Below are 26,701 nucleotides of genomic sequence, written 5' to 3'. Positions count from 1 at the left end.
CATTAATGTAAGTTGAATTTACATGCAGACAGTGATTCTATAATTAGACTGGTATACAGTGCTCGAATCGCAAAAAATAACTCTGTTTTCAAGTGGTGAAATGGTAATAGGATAAATAAAATTACAGCAAGCCTCTGGAAAGGAATCACTGCTGCATAAACTGTGTGATCATTACAGCTATACAAATCCAAGAACATGGAAAGAAATACCTATACCAACACAACTCAGCATGGGGCTTTGTGGTTCCCAACTTATACAGTCAAGCACTTAGAACTGAATGCATTTTGAAATGGAAGTCATCCAAGGGTTCCTGAAGTATCAACTATTACTCAGTTATCTCCATCAGATACTTTCTACTGATTGAAAAGCTTTCTTGGATGATAAATCTCCCCTCTCTCTCACAAGTCTCTTTCTCTCGCCTCTTTTCCAAAACTTTTCTTGATCCTCACTCTTTAAGGTGTTTTTTGACGCATGCTGCTCAGGGACTTAGGTGCCTTTTGGTTGGCCCAGGGCCATGTCCCACGGTCCTGTTGCCTATCCTCCCTTGTTGCTTTGTACCCATCTCCTGTGCTGATGGGACGGTGTTTCCAGAGCCTGGGGAGAAGAGCTTTGCCTGTGCTGTTCTCCCACATTTAATTTTCTGAAAATCACATATTTCATTATATACATCCTTATAACAGGATGACACCTCATACCCTTGATTCCATACTATTGGTACTACAGAGGAACCAGCATTTTCGATCCCTTCCTAATGTTTCTAATTAGCTGAAACAGCACACACGTACAAAGAAAGAATCAAGTTTCTCATGCAGTATATATATAAGTGCTTCAATGTAAGCAATGTGACTCGGTAACTGCACAGGTGAAACTAACATTTGCTATATACATAATTTTCATAGTATGGACACTTCTAACAAGTGGCAATTTTATTTAAAAATAAATTTTTTTTTGCATATATATACATGTATTCTGGAGACAAACAAGCATCCCTTAAGTAAACACAAACGTCATGTGAGTGATTGCTCAGGCATGGTATCATTAACACTGTATTGTCCTATATATTGATTTGCTCCTCTTACCCTGGACCTTTCCTCCAGCTTGGTCATCATGACAACTGTAGCACCCCGCTGCTCCCACATCATTCTCCAGAAGTCTCCGAAGGTTTCAGGCAATGCCCCTTGTGTGGCAATGTAGGCATTCTGCTTTCTATAGCCATCGATGTAGTTGGCGTTGATGTAGTCGCTGCCGGGGATGCCTGCAAGGAGAGAGGGGTGAGCAACCAGGCCGTGTTTCTGAGCTGCCCTGCTGTGGAGGAGAGCACTGCACTCTCCGGATCACTTAATCACTGGGTTCTACCTATAGTTAATAAATAATTAAAATTAAAATAATAATTAGTATTAAAAAGGATGCTGTTACCTAGAAGAGCAATGGTCTTTCTGCAAGGGAGAAACTTGTCCTGGAATCAAGTTTAGATTTTTTTTTTTTAAGACATAGCGAGAGGCACTTAGTTGACTACAGCTACATAATATGCCCATTTCCTTTTGTGAAGGCAGTGGTCAGTCAGTTTAACACTTGGAGAAGCAAACGGAGTGTGATACTTTGTTACCCATTTCTTTACCTAATCTCATCAACAATTGCGGCTGCACTCCTAACAAATTAAAACTAAAAACAAACAAGAGAATTGTCTTTTAAATTTTCTTAAATGAGAACTTTATTAACAGGGTGACCTTCTTGTCAGATACCTTGACTCATCCATGTTTAACTCTTCTGTTTAGCTCATCGCTTTGCTTTTAAATATAGGAAAAAGGGTTAAAGTTGCCACACTATTATTATTACTACATGCTTTTTTCCCATAAATTGATTACTGTCCTGTTTTATCAGAAGTTTTATTTTGATACAACGCATCATGGAAGTCAGGTTTAAGAAAAAGCCACATGTGTGACAAGGCACATGCATGAAATAAGTACCTCCGTAACTGAATAAAAATTAAATACCTGCACAAAAAGGAGTCACAAACCCAGACATGCAGACATGTGCTGGACACAACACACCATCTGCCATGTCTGAGCAGGACATACTGGTTGCAATGAAGACAGTGTTATTTTGAACTAATAAGGTGGCCGTGCTCACAGGAAGCAAATATATACTGACAGAGTCCCATCACCACTTAACACAGTGGTTCAGGGTCCAGCTTTAAGCTGGGCTATGTTGAAGATATATGTCTTGACATACTGACTTTATTTTATTTTTTACTTGCTTATATTATTTTAATAGTTCCATTACCCATATTAAATGTCTGTGCTGATGGGATAGTGAAGAAGTGTATCCAATGCTACTGCTGTGTTGAATACTGAGGTGTTTCCTAAAAGACTGAGCTCAAAGTTACAAAAATGAGTATCATAATTAAAAGATCCAAAAGGTATTTTTAAGTAATTAACACAAATTTATCTGAGCAGAAATTAATGGTTTATGTTTTCACAGCAAATCTGGTAGGCTCACATCTATAACCCCAGGAGATGGTGAAGGTTGCAAAAGCCGTTTCAGAAGAGCTGGGTGATACTCAGATAGTCTGTAGCTTTTCACTAGAGCTATGACTATTTCACTCTAAGAAAAATTGAGAAAAAAAAGCAACAAAGTTGAATTTCTTTGGGTATGAAGTACAATATATCGTTAAATATGTTTAAGAGATTTTTTCAAGCTTTATGTCAGGAACTGAAATCCTCCAAATCTACTCTGACCTGTTATATCCCAGGGTTGATCACAAACTCAATGTGGCACATTCCTGTCTATGTGAAAAACAGTGGCATATGAAAAGTCTTCTAAAATAATAGAAGAAGTTGGATGAACAGAATTTCAAAATATATATTCTATAAATATTCTACATTTATTTGTATACATATACTTTTTTTTTTCTTGGAAACAATTTGAAGAGGTTTTCTCCCTATTCTGGATCAGATTAATATTTCTTTCCAGCAATCACTTAGCAATGAAGAAGGAAGCTGTGACTGATACCAGTTAAGATCCACAATATTCTTGAAAAGGTTCAGCTTACAGGATACTGTAGCTGAAATGTGGCTTAAAAATGTGTCCTTATGCCCAAGAAATTTTGATAGATTTTATAATTTTATATGTGCAAATTAGATTTAAACAAAAAAAAGCACCTTGATTCAACTTTCTATATGTGTAAATGAAAAATCTGACCAAATATTTCAGGGAAGAAAGGAGTTTTTAACTTTTGCTACCCAAAAGAAACAACAAATGGCAGTCCATATGCAAGATGAATGGCTGGACATGGGAAAGCTGGAAATCCTTAGAACTGGACAGCTATTCTTAGATCTGATTGGAAGACCCTTCTGACAAGGCGAAAGGGAAAGAACCATCTTTAAAACCTGCTCTGAATTGCCAAAACAGCATGATTTCCTCTCATAAAAGATAGAAATCTGAGTTCAAAAGCCTCACTCTTTTCAACTTGAAACTTTTTTCATGACATTTCTCATTGTGGAAATTGGAATTAATGACTTAGAAAATACAACTGCTAGGCACAATGACATATTTTCTTCCCTTATCAAGATAATAAAATAATTTTGCACAAAATAGATGAGAAAGAAAAATGAAGCTAACATGAGAAATCTACACTGAGTATTATTACCAAAGGAACTGAGAAAGCTGGTAAGAAATGTTTTCTGCATAAATTAGAATTACATTATGATGCCTGGTATCATACTTTGAAGCATATGTTATAAATAAAAGCCTGAGGAAAAAAAAAAAAAGAAAAAGAAAAACAACGCTTTGTAAAGTTAAATGATCTTCTGGGAAAGCTCTCCTCCGGAGCTGATGGTGCACAACTCTGTGTGAAAATTAGGCATGAGAAGCATTGCAAATAGTGCAGTAAAGAACGTTCTTTACAAATCTTTGCAGTTTATGCTATTAATACTTGATGTAAAAAATTAAAAATCAGATGTTTAAAATTGTAAATGTTTTTAATGTTTATTAACTTTATTAATAAATCATATTAAAATATATAATTTCAAAATTAAATTATTTATAATTATTTGAAATATAATGAAAAACGCTGATTCCCAGCTTACATCTTCCTTGATCACAGGCGCAAGAAAAAGAAAATTAGGGTTAGCAATTAAAAAAAAGAAATTGCAAAGGGATTTTCTACTCTACTCCTTCATTTTCTTTTTATCAAGAAAAAAATAATCTTCCATATTCTTGAGCCATAAAAATGTACAAAGTAACCAGATTTCATAGGGTATGGAAAAGATGTGGTTAGGACATGGATAGAAAAGCCCATTTGCCACAGGTCATTAGCAACTGCAGACCCGGGAAGACCCATGTTGCTCAACATCTCTTATGGGAAGAAAATTTTGTTCAAGGATTTGTCTCTAAAAATGAGTTTCTCAGAAGTCCACACTCTACATGGCTATATCCCTGCTGGACTAAAGGATTCACAGCATTCATCTCCATTTCTCTGTCTTGCACAATATCCACAAGGTATTGCTTTTGTTCTCCATCTATTCTCCTGGTTCCTTTTTGTACCATCCCTTCTTTTTTGGTACTGAATCCCTCCATCACCCTTTTCACATATCATCTTACTTTCACATTCCTTTCAAAAATCTTTTTATATTCTATAATACAATTTTCCTCACTTTCCAACGCATACTGTGTCACACCAGCACCAGCTATGTTCCCAGAAAGCGGATGTACTCATGTACTCAAATCATCTCCAGGGAAGGGGCTTTTACATAGCAGGTTCACTGAAGTATGTGTATAGTATAACACATGCACATACAGAACATTTTTAGTATCTACATTGACCAAGTGAGATGATTAAAGATAAATACATTTAAAGTGTCACTTTCTGCAATGACTTTTCTTACTATAACCTCATTCTGAGCTGAGAAAGCTGAACAACCCTCTGTTGAGTCTAATGGTGCAAAAACATTCAGATGACAACTAGTTTGACTGTGGTAGAAAGAAATCCTGCAAACCTTTGTTAGCTGCCGTAGCTTGGAGGCATTATACCCGTAAGCAGAGCAGCAATTGCCATCAATGCTTAAATTTGGTCATAATAGTCAAGAGAGGTCAGTTGTTTTGTAAAAGCACGGGTCAAGAAAGGGACAAAGCAACGAAATTCTGCCTTCAGAAATATTGATATGAAGCTTGACTAACTCTACTGGCAATAGAGGAGTTTAGTCCAGATTTGGGATGGCATAACTGAAGGGTAAATTCAGAGTAATCCACTTGGTATTACTTCATTTTTGCAAGTCTTATCAATAGCAGAGACATAGTTTCTGCATAAAAATTCAGCTAAAGACTGAGCCTCCAGATTGTAATTCTAACTATTTTCCAATAGCCTTTTTAACTATGATGATGAATGACCAGAGCCTACAATGTCCTCATGCTGCCAGACAGGAATTGAGCACAATGGGGGCAGTATTAGATGAGTAGCTGAGCATAAAAGACAGCCCATTTTCAAATATCTCAGGAGAACAAAGCAGTCCAAATTTTACAAGAGAGAAAAAGAGTGAATGAGCAATGAAACAAAATTAGCCAATACCACAATTTAAGAACAAAAGAGAAAAAAAATCCCTCCATATCTACTGATTTATGATGAGACTGTTCTCATGAACTGAAATGACAGTGCAGCTTGCTGCTGCATACACAGGTATCCACACAAATGGCTAATAATGCAGACTTCAGAATTATCCACTTGATTTCATGAAGACTATGGAGGAAACCTATTCTTAAACAGCTTTAATTAGGCTCCATTTTTTATTCACAAACTGAAATAAAATCATGAAACTGTTTCAAGCCTTTAGAAAGGCTAAGTACTGAGCAACCTTTCCTTTAATTCCACAAATTAAACCACAAACCTTTCTATGCTGCTTCCCCAAGAAATGTACTGTTAGAGTGTGGAATAGGATTGAACTCTGTCATGCATGTAAACAACTTGGTAAAATGTAATGATAAACAGAAAATACTGACAAAGCTATGCTATTTGTTTAAATCAATGACTGATATTTTTAACTATGTCAGAGCACAAATAAATCTAATACAGATACTGGATGACAGTAAGAAAATGTCTATGAGAAAGCTGTTTGTAACACGAAATCTGTATAGTGAAGAACAGTCAAAGCATAAATCTGTAACACATGAATTCACTGGAAAAAGCAGTAGCACCAGCTAACAAAGATGTTTGTAATAATGAACACTGGTAAAATGAACAACTTGCACAAAGGCTGAGGGAAATGAAGCACGTATTATTTTAACATAATGTAAGATAAGAAGGAAAAAGAAAAAAGAGAGGCAAAGCAAGAGACCGCTGGGCTGTGTTAGCACGTCAAGAATCTGGGAAAGTGGGAAAAGATGAAGGAGACAGATACCTTGAAGCAAAGCACTGATTAAAGTACATCTTAGAAAGAAAAAGTGAATGTCACAGAACAGTGGGCAGAATCACAGAATCACAGAATGGTTGAGGTTGGAAGGGGCCTCTAGAGATCATCTAGTCCAACCCCCCTGCTCCAGCAGGGACACCCAGAGCACGTGGCACAGGGTGGCATCCAGGTGGGTTTGAAGATCTCCAGAGAAGGAGACTCCACAGCCTCTCTGGGCAGCCTGTTCCAGGGCTCTGTCACCCTCACAGGAAAGAAGTTCTTCCTCACATGGAGATGGAACTGCCTGTGTTATACCTGTTCCCCCTTGCCCTGTCACTGGCCACCACCAAGAAGAGTTTGACCCCATCCTCCCTACATTCACTCTTCAGGTATTTATACATATTGATAAGATCCCCTCTAAATCTTCTCTTCTCCAGGCTAAACAGGGCCAGCTCACCTAGTCTTTCCTCATAAGAAAAGATGAGAATTAAGCAGGACAAAAAGGGATTGCGCAGAGAATAGAAGACAAATAGTAAAATAAAAGGAAAAATAACAACAATGAAAAAATCTGAAACAGGTGAAATGTAGTGGTTGGGACTAGGAATTAGGGCCTTTAGGAGATCTGCATGCAAAAAAAAAAAAAAAAAAAGTGTAAGTGGAGTAGCAGAGACAAAAAAAACAAAAGGAAGGTTTTGGGGTGGAGGGTCGTTCTTTATTTTTCCTTCCAGTGTTGGCTAGTCCCATAGTAGATCATAGAATGAAGATAAAAAGAAGGACAGACTTGCTCAGTGCTCTCCTTCAAGAGACACGTATGAGAACAGTGTGATGCTGCACAGCAACGATACATCGCGATAATAGCATTTTGCAAGACATGGCAAAACAAATATTGAAATCTGTCATGAAGACATCATACTCTGATTATTTGGTAACTGTGTGGACTTGATTGATTGATGAAATGATTAACTCTTCAAGACTGAGGGTATCTCTTAAATTATTGTTTCACTGGATGCAAACACTTATTTAAATTTAAAAGGGTCACAGAGGGTTGCTAATATGAACTGAAAGAATTCCTGGTTAGGTGATCCTGACAGAAAACAGTTTCCGTGTGAATGTGTACGGATGGCCAAATCTTTGTTCTCTGTTCAAGAACAGAACCACTGAACAGGTGGCCAAATCTTACCAAATGAATTTGACCACGTATATAGGAAGAGTCAGAGCTGTGCCAAGAGCAGCAAAGGACATTGTTTTTGCTGTTAAATTTTAACTATAATAGTATCCATAACTCATGTACTCTTAATTTGGAGATTTTCAATGGTAAGTAGATCCACAGTCTGAGATTATTATGCCCCTAAAGCTGGTCTTGGCATTGCTGCTGAAATGCCACTCTAGGCTTGCAGAATGGAACTGGCATAAAAATTCTCTAAGCCTTTAATTCATATTTTGCTAATAGAATATAATAACTGCAATATAAGAAAGGCCAAATAAGCAGTTCATGACTGTTCAGTGAGTATTTAGCAATTTATTTTCACAAGAATACATTCTACATCTAATGACCACGGACTATAAACTGAATGCTGATTTACTGACAACTGGCATCTCTAAAGTCAGTAAGAATATTGGTGGCTTCCTGCTTTTTCTTTCTTAAGATGTATATTGCAGCCAGAAACTTCTGCCTTATCTGCATTTAATGTCAATATTTTGTCTATTACACAAATTAGATATTATATCTAATAGAAGATAGATATTATTTATACTTAAATTTTTATATCACTATTCCTGCACAAATCTATGGCACATATGGCAGACTTGGAGTCTTGGATGTCTCCTGAAGGAATTGGCAGCAGTTTTAAAATGAAAAATGTTTAATGATTTCTTTTTTCCTTAGCATTTTATTTATCCATTTGAGTTTTAAAATCTGTAGATAGCTGTTGTAATTTCATCTATTTCTTTTTTAATTTGTAAATTCCTACCTCAGATCTACTATACATTATACTGTGGTATATCTTGCAAATGCCACTCCCACACCCAAAGACAGTACAACATCAGAGATGAGATTTATCTCTATAACAAAAAGGAGCAAAACTCTTTTCAGTAATATTTTCTTTAAGTGATATTTGAAATTATCAAAATTATTTTGAGTTTTCCTTACAAAGGGGCATCTAATGAAACAAAATTTAAATGGGGAGAATTAAATGTATAAAATGTATTTTTTTACAAAGCCATGATTTATGTTGTAGAATTTTATGTTACTTCAGGCAATTACAGAGCCCAAGAATTGGGAGGACTCAAAAAAAAAAAAAAAAAAAGGTTTTCAACAACATTTAAAACTTTTCAAAACTTTATAGAAGTTAGCAAAACAAGTTATTCGTTAAGTGTTACTAAGCCTTCTGTTTCAGGGCCTTACCATTTTAATAATTTGATATTATCATCAGGTAGAAAGAACTCCCTATCTTAGGAAGAACTAGATTCAGGTAAGGCCCATATGTTAAATAAATAAAACCCTTTTTCCATATGGATATAACAAAATGTAACACAGTACAAAATTGGTCCCTGAGCAAATTCTGTGATAACACATAGAAAGGAGACTAAAAAATAAAAAATAAAAATAAAAATAAAAATTCCCTGCTAGCTGCCAACTGATTAAACGTTGGACAGACTACATACTTACATTGCGGGAATGTTTATTCAAAACTGGAAAGTGAGGTGCTTACTGCAAAATGCTAAAACCAGTACATTCAACTCTGGATAATGCGTAATATCAGAAACATGACTATGTAAACTCCCAGCAGGAACAATAAAAAAAAAAGAATACTTAATTTATTACTGTTTTCAAGTCAAGTTATTATGGCATAAACCAGTATTTAATATTTGATTTATGTTGCTTTGGTTACCATAAACTGAAGACTAAGAAAATACTTAAAATTAGGAAATCACCAGGTGCTATTTCGTGTTTTAATGTCTGTTAACACGGACATTTCAAAGAACAATAATTATATTTTTCTTCATTTAGGATCTCTGATATTATAATTAGAATTAGAAATTTTAGCCTCACCAAGGTAGTTCTCACTTTAAATGGAATCAACATTTATAGTATTTTTTCTCTGCTCCTTAAAAGACTCAGTCCCTTCCTGCTAGAAGAATTTAGAAATTTTTCATGTACTTTTTGTTTGTTATTTTATAAAGCTAGTCTAATGTACTGTGTAATTTGATACCTTTAATTGCTTCGAACAGTATTTTCTGTTTTCCCTCTTAAATTTGTTTCCCCTTCTCAGAATATGTTCATTTTCCTCTAGGAAGTCAAATTTCATGGATCATTTGCATGAAGGGGAATCTGGCACAAGTTTCTAAACCCAGATGTCTGGCTTGCTATAAATTAACAGATAGATTTATGTGTAGCTATATTTTTTCTTCTTTCCCCTTTTTTTTTTTCTTTCTCAGTTACATATATCTTTTTCAAAATAAAATCCTACAAAAATCTTGAGTCTTTTTTTGTACCTGATACTTTTTCTACCTGATAGTAATTTTTGAGTTAAATATTTTGCTCCAGTGAACTTTACACACACTTCAGAAAGGTAATTATTGCTCCTGACTTTTCCTGATGATTCACCTGGTTCTCTGTGTACCAACGACACAGAAAATGATACTTTTCTTGAACTGTGTCAAATAGAATGCTAATTAAAATACCCTCCCCACTGTTGAGGAGATAGTTGTACAAGGTAATAGCACATTCTAAATGGCTAGATTTTTCTACAAGGTAATGTGAAAAATGTAACTGACATTACAGAAAATGTAGCCAGTACAACAATATGAGCTTCAAAGGTGCAACAAATATAAGCAGATTATTACACTCAATTTCTTAAAGGCAATCACTTCAGTTTTCTAATCACTGAAATACTTGTCTATTTTATCAAAGCCCACAATATACAAAGGTGAAAATGTAAAGCTTGATCAGTAGCATTACTTTTTTTCTTTATTGAGAGGTTATTATTAAACTTTATTAGACCTATAAATGTTGTCCTTTACATATCTAATGAGGTGGGTGTAGCCAAATATAAGGAAGTTCTTTATAACGAAATTAAAATATCCTGAAGTTTAACATATATCATATTCAGACTGCAATAATTAAGACCTTAGACACAAAGTCATTTACAATTTAAGGCTGTTCTAGATCTTTTATTTCATATGCAAGTGTCATCAAAGTTACTAAAGGCAAAATTTATTTTCATGTAAATGTCTTCATGTAAATATGTTATCAATTACGGTCTGGCCATCGCTGTACCTCATTGTCAACCACACAAAATAGACTGAAAATTTGGCTTCATCTCAAGAAGAATCTTAACGGTAAGGCACAGCTGACCTGTACAGAAATCCTCTGGATGACAACTAGGGCTTCCTGTTGCTTTAGCACTTGGTAAAACATGTACAGACTCCAGGCCTGATCACTCTGGACAGTTTAAGACAAAACTATGAAGTGTTCAAGCCTTTTATAAGGCTTTGAGATAAAGAAAACATAACAAAGAGTTATTTTTTGGCCATGACAACCTTTTGGCAGTGAAATGGCAGGTTTTAACAATGATCACACATGTGCATTTGCTTCAACACTTCCATTTAAAATGTGTTTTTTTAAGTCAAAATTTTAAAAAAGGTTATTATTTCTTAAAGTTCTTCTGAGAATATAAAGTTTAGCTTATCTTTTCTAGGGATTTGGGAAGTGAAACTCAATAATCATCTATATTAATAATATCAGATATCTAAAACCCTAATTCACACAGACCTTCTGATATCCTGGCTCTATAGAGCTCTTAAAAGTAAACAGCAGCGATAACTTACTTTAGATAACACTTTGGCATACACACAGGGAGAGGATATATTGACTGCTGTATGTGACCCTGCCTCAATTTTAGTTTTTTTGCTTAATTATTTACTGAGAATGAACATCAAAAAAGAATTATGACTAACAGGAAGTAATTCAAATGACAATTCTTCACATTGCAATCCAAAGACTGTAGGAGGTAAAATTAAATTGGATATTAGGTTTTAATCAGGTTAATTGTAAGGGTCTCCTTACCTTCTATTGCTGAGAGTAGAACACGAGAATGGTCATATGCAATTACATTCGCATATCTATTCTTTGGTTTGTTTACTTCCAGGTTAGAGTGTTCCCATGTGAACTGCTGACCGGGATCAATAGACTTTTAAAAGAGAAGAAAAAGGAGAGAAAAAATATTAGCTAACTACTGCAGAGTTATCATGCTTATAATGACACACACCATATGATCCAATAGTTTGCCCTGGAAATATTTTGCTTTTGAAAGAAATTTACAAATTCAGGACTCATCATAATGCACTATATTACAGCAAGCATTTGATGTTGATGCACGTGGAATTGCAACCAGCTATTTAAACCACATGTTTTCCAAATCTAAGGTAATTGTCCTCAGGTTCTCAGGAAGAGGGAGAAGAGTTTTCAAGCAGTTTTGCAACAAGTGGTTCTAGCATGACAGAGAATGAAAAAAGTCAGAAATCTTAAAAGCACTGTGATGTGGAGAAAATATTTTTGTCTTCTGACAAAAGTGAACATTTTTTTCAAAAAATTCACAATGTGTCCTGTTCACTAAAGAAAGTTTAAATGTTCCTGAAAATGTTGTTGTTGTTTCTTTTTCTTTTTTATATTTTGGCACAATGACAATTTATGACACCAGTGTTGCTTAAGGACATAGAGACACACTACAAAGATATTGTCTATTTTTATTTCCTTGACTCATGCATTCGGTCGTAAAAAAAATTTATGAGCAAAATAGGCATACATGAGGTTTTATGATCTCTTACTTATACTGAATGGTTCTAAATCACTATTTACTTCCTGCCACCTTCATGTTCCAAGCCAGAAGCAACATAATGAAGCTTTTCCTCTACTCCTGTATGCTTCACAGGCCAGCAAAGTGCAGGCACTACCTTTTCCCCTCTTATCCCCTTGGTAAAGTTACACGTACAGCTAGGCAACTACCGAATAAATGACAGATGATACCTTCTTCTGCCTGCTACAGTACCTGCTATGAGAAAGGTCACCTCATATTGAGAAGTCATGATGAATCACATATTGTTTTACTTTTTCTTTTTGTAAAATTAGAGGCGTTAAAGTGTTTCATCAGCCCGTATGCATGAGCAAAAATGGTTTGAAGGTCATGTCCTTTGTTTAAACCTAGTAATAATTTGCTTAAACCTAGAAATATACGAGTGGTTCCCCATGCCAGGCCGCTCTAAATCCTAAAAGCCAGCTAAAATGAAGCTCTGCCTAGACTGGGCTGCGTTTGCTTTACAGTAGCAGACATGCTCTAAAGAACGCATGAGAAACTCCATACTGGCACTGCAGCACTCGGGCATCACTTACATGACATTACTGACCCTCCCAGGATTGGTTACAACAGCTGCAAGTGTATTTTATGTTAATGTCGTGGTACAAATGCAAAATGTGACCTCCAACCTATTACATTAGGTATTTTCAGACAATATACGTGTGCTAACATATTTAATGAGAGCTATTTGGGTTTAACGCTTGCATTAATAATTATTACTTATCTAGCCAAAAAAAATGCTTTTTTTTATGTATAGATTTCATAGAACTTTTTTCACTAACATACTTCCTTCTTAAGCTTATTTTATAAAGATCCATTTTCCCTGCTGTGAAGTAGTTTGCGGAATACCAAGGTTTTTGATTTAGGAAAGGCTCATTATCTTATCATATGAACTAACACCCTAAACTCAATAACATTTTATAACAGTGTTTTGACTGTTTTTCCTGAATTTTGATAGTTCTCTGAATGGTGAGTTTACAGTCTGCTTGGGTGTATGATGAGGGCCATGCAGAGTTAGGACTCAGTTGAGCAGCACTGCAATGGATGTTAATAACAGTACAAAAGGTTTCTTAAATCATTTTGAGCTCAGAATGGTTTAATCTAATTTCTTCTGACTTCAGATAACTTCTGAGCCCAAGCAAATTTTCAAACAAAACAAAACGAAACAGAACAAAACAAAGCCTTATCCATTAAAATGTGGATTCATAATCTCAGCAACTTGTGGGACTATACTTGGGTATTCTAAGAGGTTTTCAAAACACATAGTGGCTTTCTTTGGCCTTCCTGTAATCAGGTTTTAAATACAGGAAGAAGAAAGTATAATCCAACTGGCACCATTATCTTTTCTGCTTACATACAGAAATTTGTATTTATAAATAAATCAAGCTGTAAAAAGCATATTTCTCTAATGAGAAACATTTTGGACCACTTTTCATTTGAGCCTGGGAAAGAGCAAAATCATATAAACATAAAATGTATTTAACACATGTAATATGCCTCTTTATCTGCAAACCAGCAATTCACCTACACAATATGACTTTCAGAGTAATCAAATTTACATAATCAGTCTTCGCAGCAAGTATCTCCCTTCTTCACCTTTTTGAGTTAATAGAGGTGAATAAGACAACTCACGGAGGATGCCTGAATGTCAAGATTTTTTTATTAACTTGGATTTCTAGTAACAATGCAGAGTATAATTGCTGTAAATTCAAAATAAAGAGAAAACACTTCCAATATATTAGTGCATTATATTCTAAACATATTTTAAAATAAAATCAATTATTTGATATCCTCTATTTTACTATGAAAAAGGTGTATCTGCATTAGCTGTGACTACCTGCTCAGAATGTTTGAGGGGTATATATCCAAACATGCTAGCTATGAAGCAGTGCCACTGCCCCAGAATGAGGCAACGGTAACTATCTGTTTTCTCTGGCTACCTAAGTGAAGGAAACTCTACCTGATCTTTTATTCTGTTGGTTACAGAGTACAAATATTCCGGAAATTACTTTACAGTATAAGATGTCAAATAGATCTTTTTAACAATCAACAGGAAAATTATAAACTAAGACGAAACTGGCTGATTAATGCATTACTGGTTTTGAGCCTGGACTGCAGGTCTCCTGCTCCATCCTATCAAAAAAGGGCATGCACAAATAAATAAATAAATAAAAAGGCCCCTTTATTCTTTTCTTTATGCAAAATCACATCTCCTCGTAAGAGGTTTAAAGTGTGATTTGGGCTGTACAATTGCACTTGATGATGATCTAACTAGATTTTTCCTCATTATGAGAAAGGACTTCAGCTTATTATACCTATTTGTTAATGTGAATTTATAAATTACTAGTAATACTTAAAGTTTAAAGCTTAATTTTACCGGCTCAATTTCTTTCTTCCCCTTTTCAGTTCTTAATGTCGTTAAAATTTTCAATATCAAGAAAAATATCAAAATCCACTTTCTTTGTCAGTCATTTCCTAGTGGTAGTTAACAATGTATTCTTCATGTCAGCACAGTAAATTCCCTGTGCACTTCTTTATGCTGTAAGGCCAGAGGTTATAATTCAGTGACTAATTTTTAGTCCTGTATGCGGATTTAGTTAACACATGTCATGTCAAAACTTGGCAAGTGGGCCTGAACTTTAATCTTTACTCTCTTTCTAGCTAATGCTTACCTCTTTGTGGCCTTACTATCCTCCCACAAAGCACTGTTCTGGCAAAGGAAAGTTAATCTATATTTCCTTGGACTTAATAGGCACACTGGAACAAAGGGTAGAGTGGTATTGGCAGACACATTTCAGAAGTGTGAAATACCAATAACTCATGAATAACAAGTCTGTACTAACAGTTTTAATGAGTGCTTTAATGGTTTAATGGATGGCACTTTAATAGGATTTCCAGTATATTCATTTTGAAAGCTTGTCTTCAACGAAGCTGTCATTAACAAAGAACTGGATTTCCTCACAGCATAACTGTGCAGTATAGCTTTGTGTGAAAGAAATAAAGATATCTTTATTACCTTCCCATGCTATGACTAATCTTTCAGTGATTGTGTCTTAAATGGTTGGCTGCTACAAAAATGCCTGATCTGTTGTTGGGAAGAGATTTGAGCAATGTTTACTAATATGATGTGGCACCCACAGAAGAATTTTTGAGTAGGTATCCGGATAACCAGAATGCCTTTCGAGGAATAATTGTAAACTAACAGCCCTTCCCAGGCCCCATAAATTCTATATTTACACTTCTGCACTATTTTTTCAGCCTACTTGAACAGAGGCAAATATTGCTTGAGGTTTTCCAGGAGTGTTTCCTAATGCAGAACTGCAGAAGGAATAAGAACTAAGAAATGACAAACATCCTGGTGTAAGTTGATGTATGATGGGCTGCCATGGGGAACTATGCAGGTTGCCTGTGCCAGCAAATTAAGAGACAGTAGATTTGAATCTTTGTGAGTCTTAGGAGTGGTTAGTTCCTGTGTAGGTTTCACAAAAACAGAAGGGAAAGGCAGCATGAACTGTATGGTTCATGAGGCTTGAGGGTCAAATTAAATCATCAGAAAACACAGAGGAATTTAAGAACAGAGAGAGGAAGAAGAATAAAAATTTCATGTCTAAGAAGATGTCAATGCAAATAGACTTTGCGCAACAGGAAAGTAGTCAACTACCCATAAAAATGAATAGTTTGACCCTCTTCTACCAAAGTCAGTGATTGCAATGAGAATTTCATATCATAGCTGATGAATCTATAATAAGATGCTATTGTATTATGCAGGAAACTTGCTAATAGAATGAGATTTACATACTGCATTAGCAAAACATGAAGACTAAATGTATGAACATTAATACATCACCAGGGCAACTTGCCAATGGAATTACATTCTCCTACTACGACAGGGTTTTTCTTATCACATTGTAAAGACTTCCACTCTTGAGGGATATGAGGGATAAACCCATTTTTTTTTTTTTGCATGAGTAAAATCTTTCATGGAGATCAGTTGTACATTTGGATTTTAAAAATCTAGGTAGTAAGAAGAGCGTTTAGAATGCATAGATGGATGCTTTCTTGTTGGCTCTCAAAATAAAGTGATACAACTGCTCAAGAGCAACTAAGCACAGCTAAAACTTTTGCCAAACTTGTCTCAATTTGAGAGATTAATAGCTTAATAGATCCTGTATTTCCTCTACAATATCATGTTAATATTCCTATGGGCAGATGAAATCATTTAAATTCTGACTTCAGTGGGATTAAGCAATGTATATATATGCATATTACAGAAGTATAATTGAGGAAGAAAATAATCACTATTTGAAAACATATTAATTTTTGAAGGAGTGTCTCTACTACATATAAAGCTTTAGAATGCAGAACTATTTTAGAATCAATCATACTGTTTTGTATTTTATTGCCTGAAGTCTTAAAAGTTATCTGTTTATTCCCCATATACAATTATAATCCTTTGTCCGTGATAGCATAACCAGTTCTGGCAGAAATAATTACATCTCCAAAACAGTGGATTATATTCAACTTCAGATGGAAAATAAGTATCAAGAGAAGAAAAATACTTGAGGAATGAAAATCTTAGCTTTGTACAAATATTTTTGTTCTCTTATTCTCTTGTTTTTGTTTTAGCTGGTACATGGTGTTTTTATGTTTATATGATGTTTTCACGTAGCTCTTAAACATTAAAATTTTAAATACTTGCATGTGGGATCCTGGTGCTTCTTTCGATTTTCGATGTGCTTTTAGAGCACTGTAAGCATTTACATTTCTAGAAAGGACACTTTCTCTGTGCAGCACAAATGTAAGAAATACCACCTAATATTTTTGAAAAATTCATATTTAAAACTGGTATATCACTAAAGCATGCATTTAAAAACGTTCTTCACTTATCCTTCCTTTTCCCTCCATACACTATAAATATTGTAAATGCATCTTAAAAGACGTAAATGAAAAGAAGAAGAAAAACGCCCCCCTGCCTCAGATTTCCCTGCAACCACCTGTATCATCCATGCTATAAAAAGTGAATTGTTTCTCTCTTTGTTCTTATACAGGTTCCTGTTTTCAGTTGGGCAAAATAAAACTGGTATTTATCACAGTTATTTGACTATTTAAACAGACAGTGGAGTTCTTTGACAAAATAGCATTAGGTATCAGTCCAAAAAATAGCATGTTATCCATATGATAACATCAGCTTTCTTGTATCTGAATATTCCTTTAATCATATATGCATAAACATTGTTAGCCTAAGGAGGTACTCACAGCACAAAGAAAGGAAGTAAACTATTATTAAACTTGACTATTGCCACTTCAGATACCTGGATGGTGTCTTTAAAAGTCTGAATCCAAACTATCCTTCTGGCTCAGATAGGTGGAACTAAGCATCAAATAACCTATGTGAATGCTATAGCATATGTGCTATTAATGAAAAAAAGACAAACAGCTGTTCATCGTTCACTGACGATACCAATTGTTTATCAATAAATAGAGCACATCCCATGAAAGTAAGGCAATATAAGCTGTTTGTAATATTAGAGAAGTGGATGCTATGGTAAAGATTTTTTTTTTCTAAGATATTGAATTTTGCATACAAACCTATATTAGTTGTAATCATAGGGCTGGTAAATGCAGCTGTTTCTCTTGGTATGGATTCTTTCAGTATGTTATCTTCTTCCCATGGACTTTTAAAATGTTTGCTATTAATATTCAGTTTTAGATATGCTTTTGCAATATAAATTTTATTGTGTGTTAGTGTCCAGGGTTTATCTTGTTGCCACATAAAATGCAAGGGGACGAATGTCCTAGATTAAATAAGTTATTTTCTTATCACAAATCTAACCCACAGATAGTGATAAGCTAGACTAAACCTTACAACAGTAGGGTACTCTGGTGCAGACACAAAATGCATCTTCACCTTTCTGAATACTTAGCATTAAAACAAAAGGCTGTCTGCAATTTATAGCAAGAAGCTTGATGAGGAAAAAAAAAAGACATTAAAATCATATACAGTTTCTTATTACATTAGTTAAACAGCATATACATAGACACAGACATACTCTATATCATGCTGTAACATACAGAGGCCAATTCTGTAATTTTTATGCATTATGATGACAGATTCCACATAGAAATGGCATGGATCTGGATTTATTTCTTTAGGTGTATTTTACACAAGACCAAGGAAACTGCTTTGGAGGAATGGATTTTCTTTTCTATTTGATAGTAGGAAATAACTTCAGTAATATACTTAGCATATTGCATAAAGTAGGCAGCATACTAATCTTCTGATTCAGCCTCCATGATCTCCATGATCATTTTTTTTTTTTGTTAAATTCTAAAGCTTGAGTTAAGAAGGAGATCTGATATAAAGGACAGTTTCTTATGAATATGGCTTTCTGCCTAGCAGCTGTCAAGTCCATATGGAGCCTTGCATTGAATAAAATTCCCACTGAAACTGCCAAAGCCAGCAAAAGCTTTATAATAATCAGCTGGGGTCAAGAACCTTGTCTTTAAATTAGGGAATATAAAAGAAATATGTGACATAAACAATATGTCACTGTAACAAAGTAAGCTAACATTTCACCAAGAACAGGTGATTTAACACTAACTAATTAACAAATTAATGAATGGCAAATTTATTTTAAAGTAGAAAGGAACATTATAAAGAGCATGGCATAGCACATACTCCTCCCTCTTATAAGAAATAGTAATAAAATTCCAATACTAAAACTACAAAAACATTCCATTTGTCAGGTAAGTGAGTTTATTTAACACTTGTAGTAGTCATAACCTTCGTAGCTTGGTGTCTGTTGTCAAGGTAAAGATAGTGAGAAGGGTAATGATTAGTGCTCTACCCTAAATCCCTCTGAGAGATGGGATAGGAGGAACCCTGAAGAAGATACAAAGAAATAGCTTCTGAAGACTTCTAGAAAAAGGAACTCCTCAAATCAGCGACATCAAGCCTGACAAAACACCACACAAAGCCAGTCCCTCTACAATAGAGGAGACTACCCTTTCAGCTTGTCATAGCAATGAAGGAGTTTTTTTATTTTTCTGTTTATACAACACACATTACTATGCCTTTTTTTTTTTTTAATCAGTATCTACTTTCCTAACCTGCCGCATTTTTTCCTGGGCACCAATTTCAGCACTTCAGTGCAGAGGGAAGATGTTTAAACTTACTATTTACTTATTATTTATTATATCTACTCTATGGCAATTTCAGGTTCTGTCACCTAGATTTCATCCAGAATAAGAAGAAATACATGTCTCTGTATATGTGACCTGCATGTATATATATCAGCTTAGATGAAAGCTTTTGGCAACCTCGGTGCCACATCAGTTGAGAACAACGTGTTGTTTGAGTTTGTAGTTGTTTAAAGAAGGCAATTCTGCCTCTTCTCAAGTTTCCATTCTCTTCAGCAGTTCACCCTCCCCTTCCCAAGAACCTAGGGGATCTCAACAGAGAATTAGGCCAGAGGGCAAAGTTAGCAGAGGAAACAGAAGACAGGCACGCCATGCTGGGAGAGAAGATTCTTCTCTCTTTTGGAAGCTGTGAAGAGGAAGTAGTTTTGACTTTATCACGTGAAGATGAAAAATAGCTCTTTTACTTCTGTGTCACCAATTCAAATATAATCTGCTGTGACAATAACTGAACTGTTACCATCTGTACTCAATGCTGCCTGGGAATTGGCATTTGCTTTAAGGGAGATCAGTGCGAACTGCTACTGAAAGAGAAGGTCCCAGTCCCCACCACAAATGTTCCCACCAGCTCCCTTGTGCTGGCACTATAGCTCATGCAGCCATGTGGTGAGCTAGTTTAGGGAACTGATCCAACTGAAAACAGCAAAGAAAAATAAAACAATTAGTTTTCAGCTGAATCTATTTCCTGAGATAATACTTGAACAGCTGCACACACTCTAGTGCCAGCATTGGCAAAAAAATAGACAACAGGAATGAGCAACCAAGGCGAGGAGACGACTTCCAGTGATCAGACTGAAGTCTCAGTCCAGCCACTGCCTGGACTTCTCCATTAAACTAAAAAGCAATGCCTAACACTGCTACTGTTTCACTGAGGAAAACCTGGGAATCAAAGGAATCAAAGTTGGGTGTCTGGAAATGTTGAATTCCTTGGACAAAATAACGTGAAATTGAATCTTGAATTAGTTGCCAATGTTCTAATCTTGACTGTGTGACCACTTTGCTGCAGATAGGTTTTGTTTGTTTGTTTGTTTTGGGGGGGTGGGTGGGTGAGAGAAAATGTCTCTAAGTAGAATATAAAAGTTGGACTATTTACAGTTGCTGGTAAGCAGACTTGAAGGGACAGATACTAAGCGAGAATCTAGAAAGCTCCCATAACACTGACTACGAATACTAACGATTATACTCTCAAGATTATTTTAATGACTTAAACGGCAAAGAGATGCAAAACACCAAAGCTTTTAGGTTATGCTCTCAACAGCATAGAGAAAAACCATGTTATCTGTGCTCAAAACATCCTGAGCATAAAGTGCTTAACTTTAAGCAAATTATACTATATTATATGAATTGTCATGACATTTTTTCATTTAGTAAATGGAATTTCCTACACTGTTATTCACAGGAATTTCTTTATAGTACAATAGGAAATAATTGCCAAATTTGTACCAAATGTTGACTTTTTTTTTTTTCAACGGAGTACACCCTATATTATATGAACTTCCCTGTTGAGCTGGAATGACATGCTTGCCTTTTCTTCTAAAGGAGTGTCTTCAGGTTCAAGAATTAATTCCCTATATATATGCACTGTTGGCAGCACAAAAGATGGTGTCACCATTTCCACTATGCTATCCCACAAACAGAATCAGATAAGCACTTATCTGTACACAGCCCAACATCAAAAGGCCCTGTGACCACTCAGCTTCTCGGCAGGATTGTTTTTTCTTTAAAATATGCTTTAGGTACTTGTAATTCAAGAGACTATAGACAAAAGTCATAAACATTTGTGCACGGAACGATGTAAATACAGCATGTGTTTCACCGATTTCAAAGCTGACACTGCCCAGCTCCATATTGAAGTGGCCTGTATTATGAGGATAACTGGCAGATACCCCTATCTCACCTCCAGGACTGACTATGCAAAACACTGCTGCCAGCTTTCAGCAGGTGTTTGTGACTAAGGAGGATTCTAACTGCCAATTTCAGAATCCTAAATGGCATGAAATAACCACCTAATTCTTTATGTGTTACAATCTTTCTTCTTAAGAACACAGCATTTCCATATAGAAATGCGAAAAGATGCTCCTGCATTTTTGTGATTGCAACAGTAAACAGCAATCTGGGATGTCCTTCAAAAAAAATTAATTTTCATGAACTATAAAGACTGCATTTTCTTTTTGACATCTAATGAGATTATTTTTGTGAACTGTCTTAAGATCTTTCTCAATAGAGTACAACTGAATGATGAGCAATTGCAGCCTGTTACTGTAATACTAAGTATTCAGACACTTTTTATGCATTTCTTCTCAATTCTCTTTAAATATACTCCACAATTATATGATTTCTGTACCTTGCAGTGACATGTTAATGTGGAAACATCATGTAATCATGTAAAGCATTATTCAGTGCTTTTTATTACATGGCCAGTGTTTACATGAATTTTCAAATTCAGTGAAGGTGCAGGATCTGAAAGAATAACATTGGCTTTTAGACATTTTAGTTGGATAAGCGTAGTTACCAGCACCAGCAATGTTCTGGGCATGAGAGATATTTTCTGTCTCTCCATTACGCTCCACCATGCCGACAAATTCTTGGGGAGTTATAAGCAAAGGGTTAGTGACACAGCAGCCTGCTGTGTCAGTGATCATTCAGTGATCCATGGATCCATGGATCACTAACATGACATGCCACATCTTTTCTAAAGGACTGTTCCTGGTAAGACGGCTCGATGTCTACTTTACCTATAGGTTTTTGACATGATTGACATACCTACTTTGAAGAAACAGTTATAGTTTATTGTGTTTAATGTATTGCTATACAAGTCCACCCAGACACACATTATTGATGAGAGAAATGACAACTCTCCACAGTGTCAATGCATGCCTGGGGAGCTGTATTCCATAGATTATTGACAAGGTGGCTTTTAAATGATTCCCCTGCTCCAGTTAAATTCCTTCACACTCTTACACACCATAATTTACTGATTATCACTGTAATATTATTGGCAAGAGGGGAAAAAAAAATATATATATAGAAGATGTCTTAATAGGAATAACATCAGGCAATTGAAAATTCTTTAGTCCTTGCAGAACTGACACAGTGGACTGTGACTTCTCCTGCTATGTATGTTCTGTCAACACATAACATTATATAGAAGAACTAGTGAATAATTTAAGGAGCCTCTAACTGCAGAATAGATGAATGCTATAAGTCTAAGCACTAAATATCATTCATACCCTACTTCAAGTACAGGTATATGGGATCTGCCTGATGAATATGCTTATAAAATACAGATTAGCCCCCCTGACAATGTTGTCATTTTACACAGAGAACTTTTATCATGATTTTAACATCATGTGAAACCAACATCAGGCTTGATACTTACTGAAGATGTTGCCAAAGGAACACACAGATGATATTATTACTTATTTTAAGAGTGAGAAAATTGGGAAAATTACCTCATATTCCTGTGAGAACTTCAAATTGTCATTTGCTTTCAATCTTTCAATATGATCGGCAAGTTCCAATATAGGTATTGGGGGGTGACTTGCCATACCTGTTTGAACAAGAAAGAAGAACAGCATTTAAAATAAAGTGATGCCATGACTCTAACATTTAGAAGATGTAGTAGTTAGAATGGCTAGAAATGTGTAAGTAGTAAAGATGTTATATGTGAGAAAAGCAGGCAAATAGTTTGGTTACTCAAAGCAGGACATGCTCTGTATACACGAGCTCTGAAGCCAAATTAAAAGAAGTCACCAAGCATATTCCCAAAGCTAACATTCCTAGTGTAAAGGAGAGAGTTATTGCAATATGAATTCAATGAGGTTAGCTAGGCATGGAAAAATGAGACAGTTAGACCTGATGTTGACCTCTGCTTTGAGTAATGACTCTTAATGTCATTTCAAACTCCTTCTCCTGCACTGTATGAAATGGAAACTGCGTTGAATTAGATGAGGAAAGGTGAGCTGAGAAACAGACACTGAAAGAGCCCTAAAGGGGAAAGAATAGTATTTTGACAGAAAACAAAGTGACTTATGCATAATCAAGAAAAACGAACTTGGAGAATGAAGGTTACCAAGGTAACCGCAGACACCTGAACCTGCAAAGGAAATGGTAAAAAAACAAAGAAACCCCCAAACCAACAGAAAAGTAATATATAAAATAAATTTAAAAAATGAAATGGAAAGATTGAGGATTAATAATAATGTATTAAGGTCCAGAAGACTGACTACACATTCTGACTATCTTAGGAGTACTTTACTAATTTTATGAAATTTTGAAGTGACTGACACTCACATGCAACTGTGGATGACTAGAGTATCATGCACCATTGCTTATAGACAACAGTCACTGAAGACAAGATTGGACATCAGACAATTAGAGCTTCAAAAATGTTTTCACTAGTAGCAGATTGTAGAGGCAGGGGTTGTACTGTTCTGCTGGACACACATATCTGGCTGCCCTGGAACCTTAAAATAAGCTTATTCTAAAACCCCATTTATCAACCCCCAAGAGTACCTACAATCTACTTCAGGTGTAAACATCTTTGTCTACTGATGAAGATACTGAATGAAAAAGAAAAAAAAATGGGCATAAGAAATAAATATGGGTAAGAAAGGAAACACTGGTAAGGCAAGGAAAAAGAGAGACATAAAAAGATGTGGGGCCAACTAGCACAGTCTGCCAGCTGAAGATTTGTCAGGCCAAAATTTATGAACTTTTTTTTTCTCAGTCTATTAATAATCTTCATGAGCCTTCTCTAAGATGCTTACATTCATCTCTCCAAGTTTAATAGTGCCACACCAAAGACAAAAGTGTGTTTTCAATTTTGTGTGGGAAGAAATCAGAGCTGAATAGAAAAGTTAAGCTAGTGAACCCCAAGATCTCTTGAAACTACAAAAGGAAAACAGTGATGACTCAAGGGGGCTCAAGCTGGAAGCCATGTTGCACAATGCAGGTTGTTTTGTCACCATGAATTTTTAGAGCATGCCTAAGACAATTAACTTATATGTCCTATAACATAGCCAAAATGACCATGTGGTTACAACACAGTCACACTATAGCATGTCATTTCCTTTAATTTCTTGATTTCTTTTTTTCTTTTTATTGATACTTCTGGCACCATTTAATATAGTAAAGTACAAAATGATGTCCAGAAGTACTGGCTCTAATTCAGCTCACCCTATATGTATATATTTATGTACTACCTTCATAGCACATCTGTGATGGTGATGGAGACATTATTTAAAGTAGACATAAAGGCAAAGTGACAGTAAACTAAACAAAGCATTATATCCAGATTTAATTAGATATTTCTTAGAAATTTTAAATAAAAAATAGTCTAAATGTAATTTATATCCATCAGTTCTATGTGTCTTCCATTTTCTTAGAAGTTTCATTTAGTAGAACTTGGTTATTTCAGAGTAAGAGTGTTGGTGACAGCCATCTAATAAGCAGATTGATCCAGATCAAGCACCCCCATGGAAAGTATGGAAGTGAAAAGGCACAAGAAAACTCCAGATTTATCCAGAAATGAAGGTGGACTGATGTACATCTAAAACAGTGCTTGAACAGAGAAAAAATTAGAGACAAAGATGTTTAGACCTTTTCGAGCGAATCGTGGGAGAGAGTTATTATCATATAAGGACTGAGTGGTAGTTTGGCTAGAGAGGGAGGACACAGAGCCAATCAGGGAGGCGTAGGGGACTGAATTACTGCTCAAAGCTGTAAAAAGTAAAAGCCAATCGGAAACGGGAAACAAATTAGTAACAGCAGTAGACCATCATAATCAATCAATCTCGTACATACAGGCACTTCAGACATGCACAAAACAGAGCCTGGAAATTCAGCTAAGAAGATGTATAAAGGTCCAATTACCCTACGGTAAGCACAAAGGACATAAAACTGAAGAAGATGAGCCTTGCTCATTACAGGAAGAACCTGACTAATTCACCAGCATCATGAATCCGAATCTCAATAATTAGCTTCCTGATAAGGCTATTTATTTGTTGGAACAGAGGATGAACATCCATTCTTTTTTATTTTTATTTACGTACACTTCTATATGCCACCCTATCTTCTTAAGGGGATATTTTATATTAAAAATTTTGTATGAAATATAACTTGACATAAAACTTTCTTTTTCTTAAAAAAAAATGAACCACTAGCACCTTCTGAAATTGGTAGTTTTTTTACTGTATGTAACTCAGTTTCTGTAGGACTCATTTTAGGCACTTACAACTTAACATTTTTTTACTTGTTTCAAATAGTATTTCACATAAAGTGAATTGGTGCCTTTTTATCTTTTAAACAGATATAACATGCTCTACTGAGATAATAAGGCTTTTTTTTTTTTTTTAATAGAACCACTGGAAGACTTTTGCTGTGCAATTACTCTAAGGATTCTAGTGTTCTAGCATATAAATATATAACCTTATTCATTCATTTCTATTGATCAGAGGCATCACAACAGAATATGCTATGAATAGACATTTTAAGATCTCATCCACCCTCACAAAAAAGCATGTAAAAGCTTACTGTAAATTGCATGTGAACAGCTCAAGTGGAACTTCACCCCCCGCCAAAATTGACCTTCCCCCAAATAATTGAACATAGGTGTATTTTTGTGGCTATATATAACAAAATACATTTCTTGAGACAACTTCACATCAACCAACGTACGCTATGAAAACACAAAAAATTAAAAACAAAATACAGCTAAGCTAAAACAGACCCCGAGACATGCTAATAAGTTCAAAAGAAACACAATGCCAAATGCATGCTTTCAATGTTTTTCTTAAATAATAAAGAGATAAAAACATATATTAAATGCTTTTAGAAAAATCAATCATGCAAAGCACAGATGAAAATCTATCCACAGTCAGCCTTTATTTCTAGATTTGGCAGAAAATTGCCAAATCTTCTTATGCAGGCTAGTTGTATCCCTGCTACATGAACTAAAAAGGAGCTATATGGTTTAATTACAGTGTAGAAATATCTACTGGTTATTTTGTGGCAAACACAGAACTAAGGACATTGGAAAATTATGTGTATCACAATTCCAATGCACAGCGAGAGAATACGATCAAAATTTATCAACTTAATTGATCCAGCTGTTAAACTTTTGAAGTGTATTCCCTTACCCACTGACGTAAGTGTACTTGCTGTTAGTATGTTAAATTATGAGTTTGTTTGTGTCTTCTTAGGCTTTCATGTTAAAGGCTTTCCAAAATATCTATGAAGCACACATTTACTTTTAAAGATGGACTT

General features: G+C 35.3%; 1 protein-coding gene across 1 annotated transcript in view; it reads right to left on the bottom strand.

Annotated features, from left to right (window-relative positions):
* LOC104564589 (protein tyrosine phosphatase receptor type D) overlaps positions 1-26,701 on the bottom strand; it is a 106,299-nt gene that overhangs the window by 42,906 nt on the left and 36,692 nt on the right. Inside the window, exons 10-12 of the mRNA XM_088538757.1 lie at positions 22,888-22,985; positions 11,452-11,575; positions 1,080-1,255 (exon numbers count right to left, since the gene is read on the bottom strand). Coding sequence (XP_088394883.1) covers positions 1,080-1,255; positions 11,452-11,575; positions 22,888-22,985 — 398 coding nt within the window. The remainder of the gene's footprint in view (positions 1-1,079; positions 1,256-11,451; positions 11,576-22,887; positions 22,986-26,701) is intronic.

The sequence above is a fragment of the Tinamus guttatus genome, unplaced genomic scaffold (assembly GCF_059628265.1).
Source record: "Tinamus guttatus ecotype Peru unplaced genomic scaffold, ASM5962826v1 Tinamus_guttatus_pri_ptg001156l, whole genome shotgun sequence".
Lineage (NCBI taxonomy): Eukaryota > Metazoa > Chordata > Aves > Tinamiformes > Tinamidae > Tinamus > Tinamus guttatus.
This window is presented reverse-complemented; position numbering and strand designations above follow the sequence as displayed.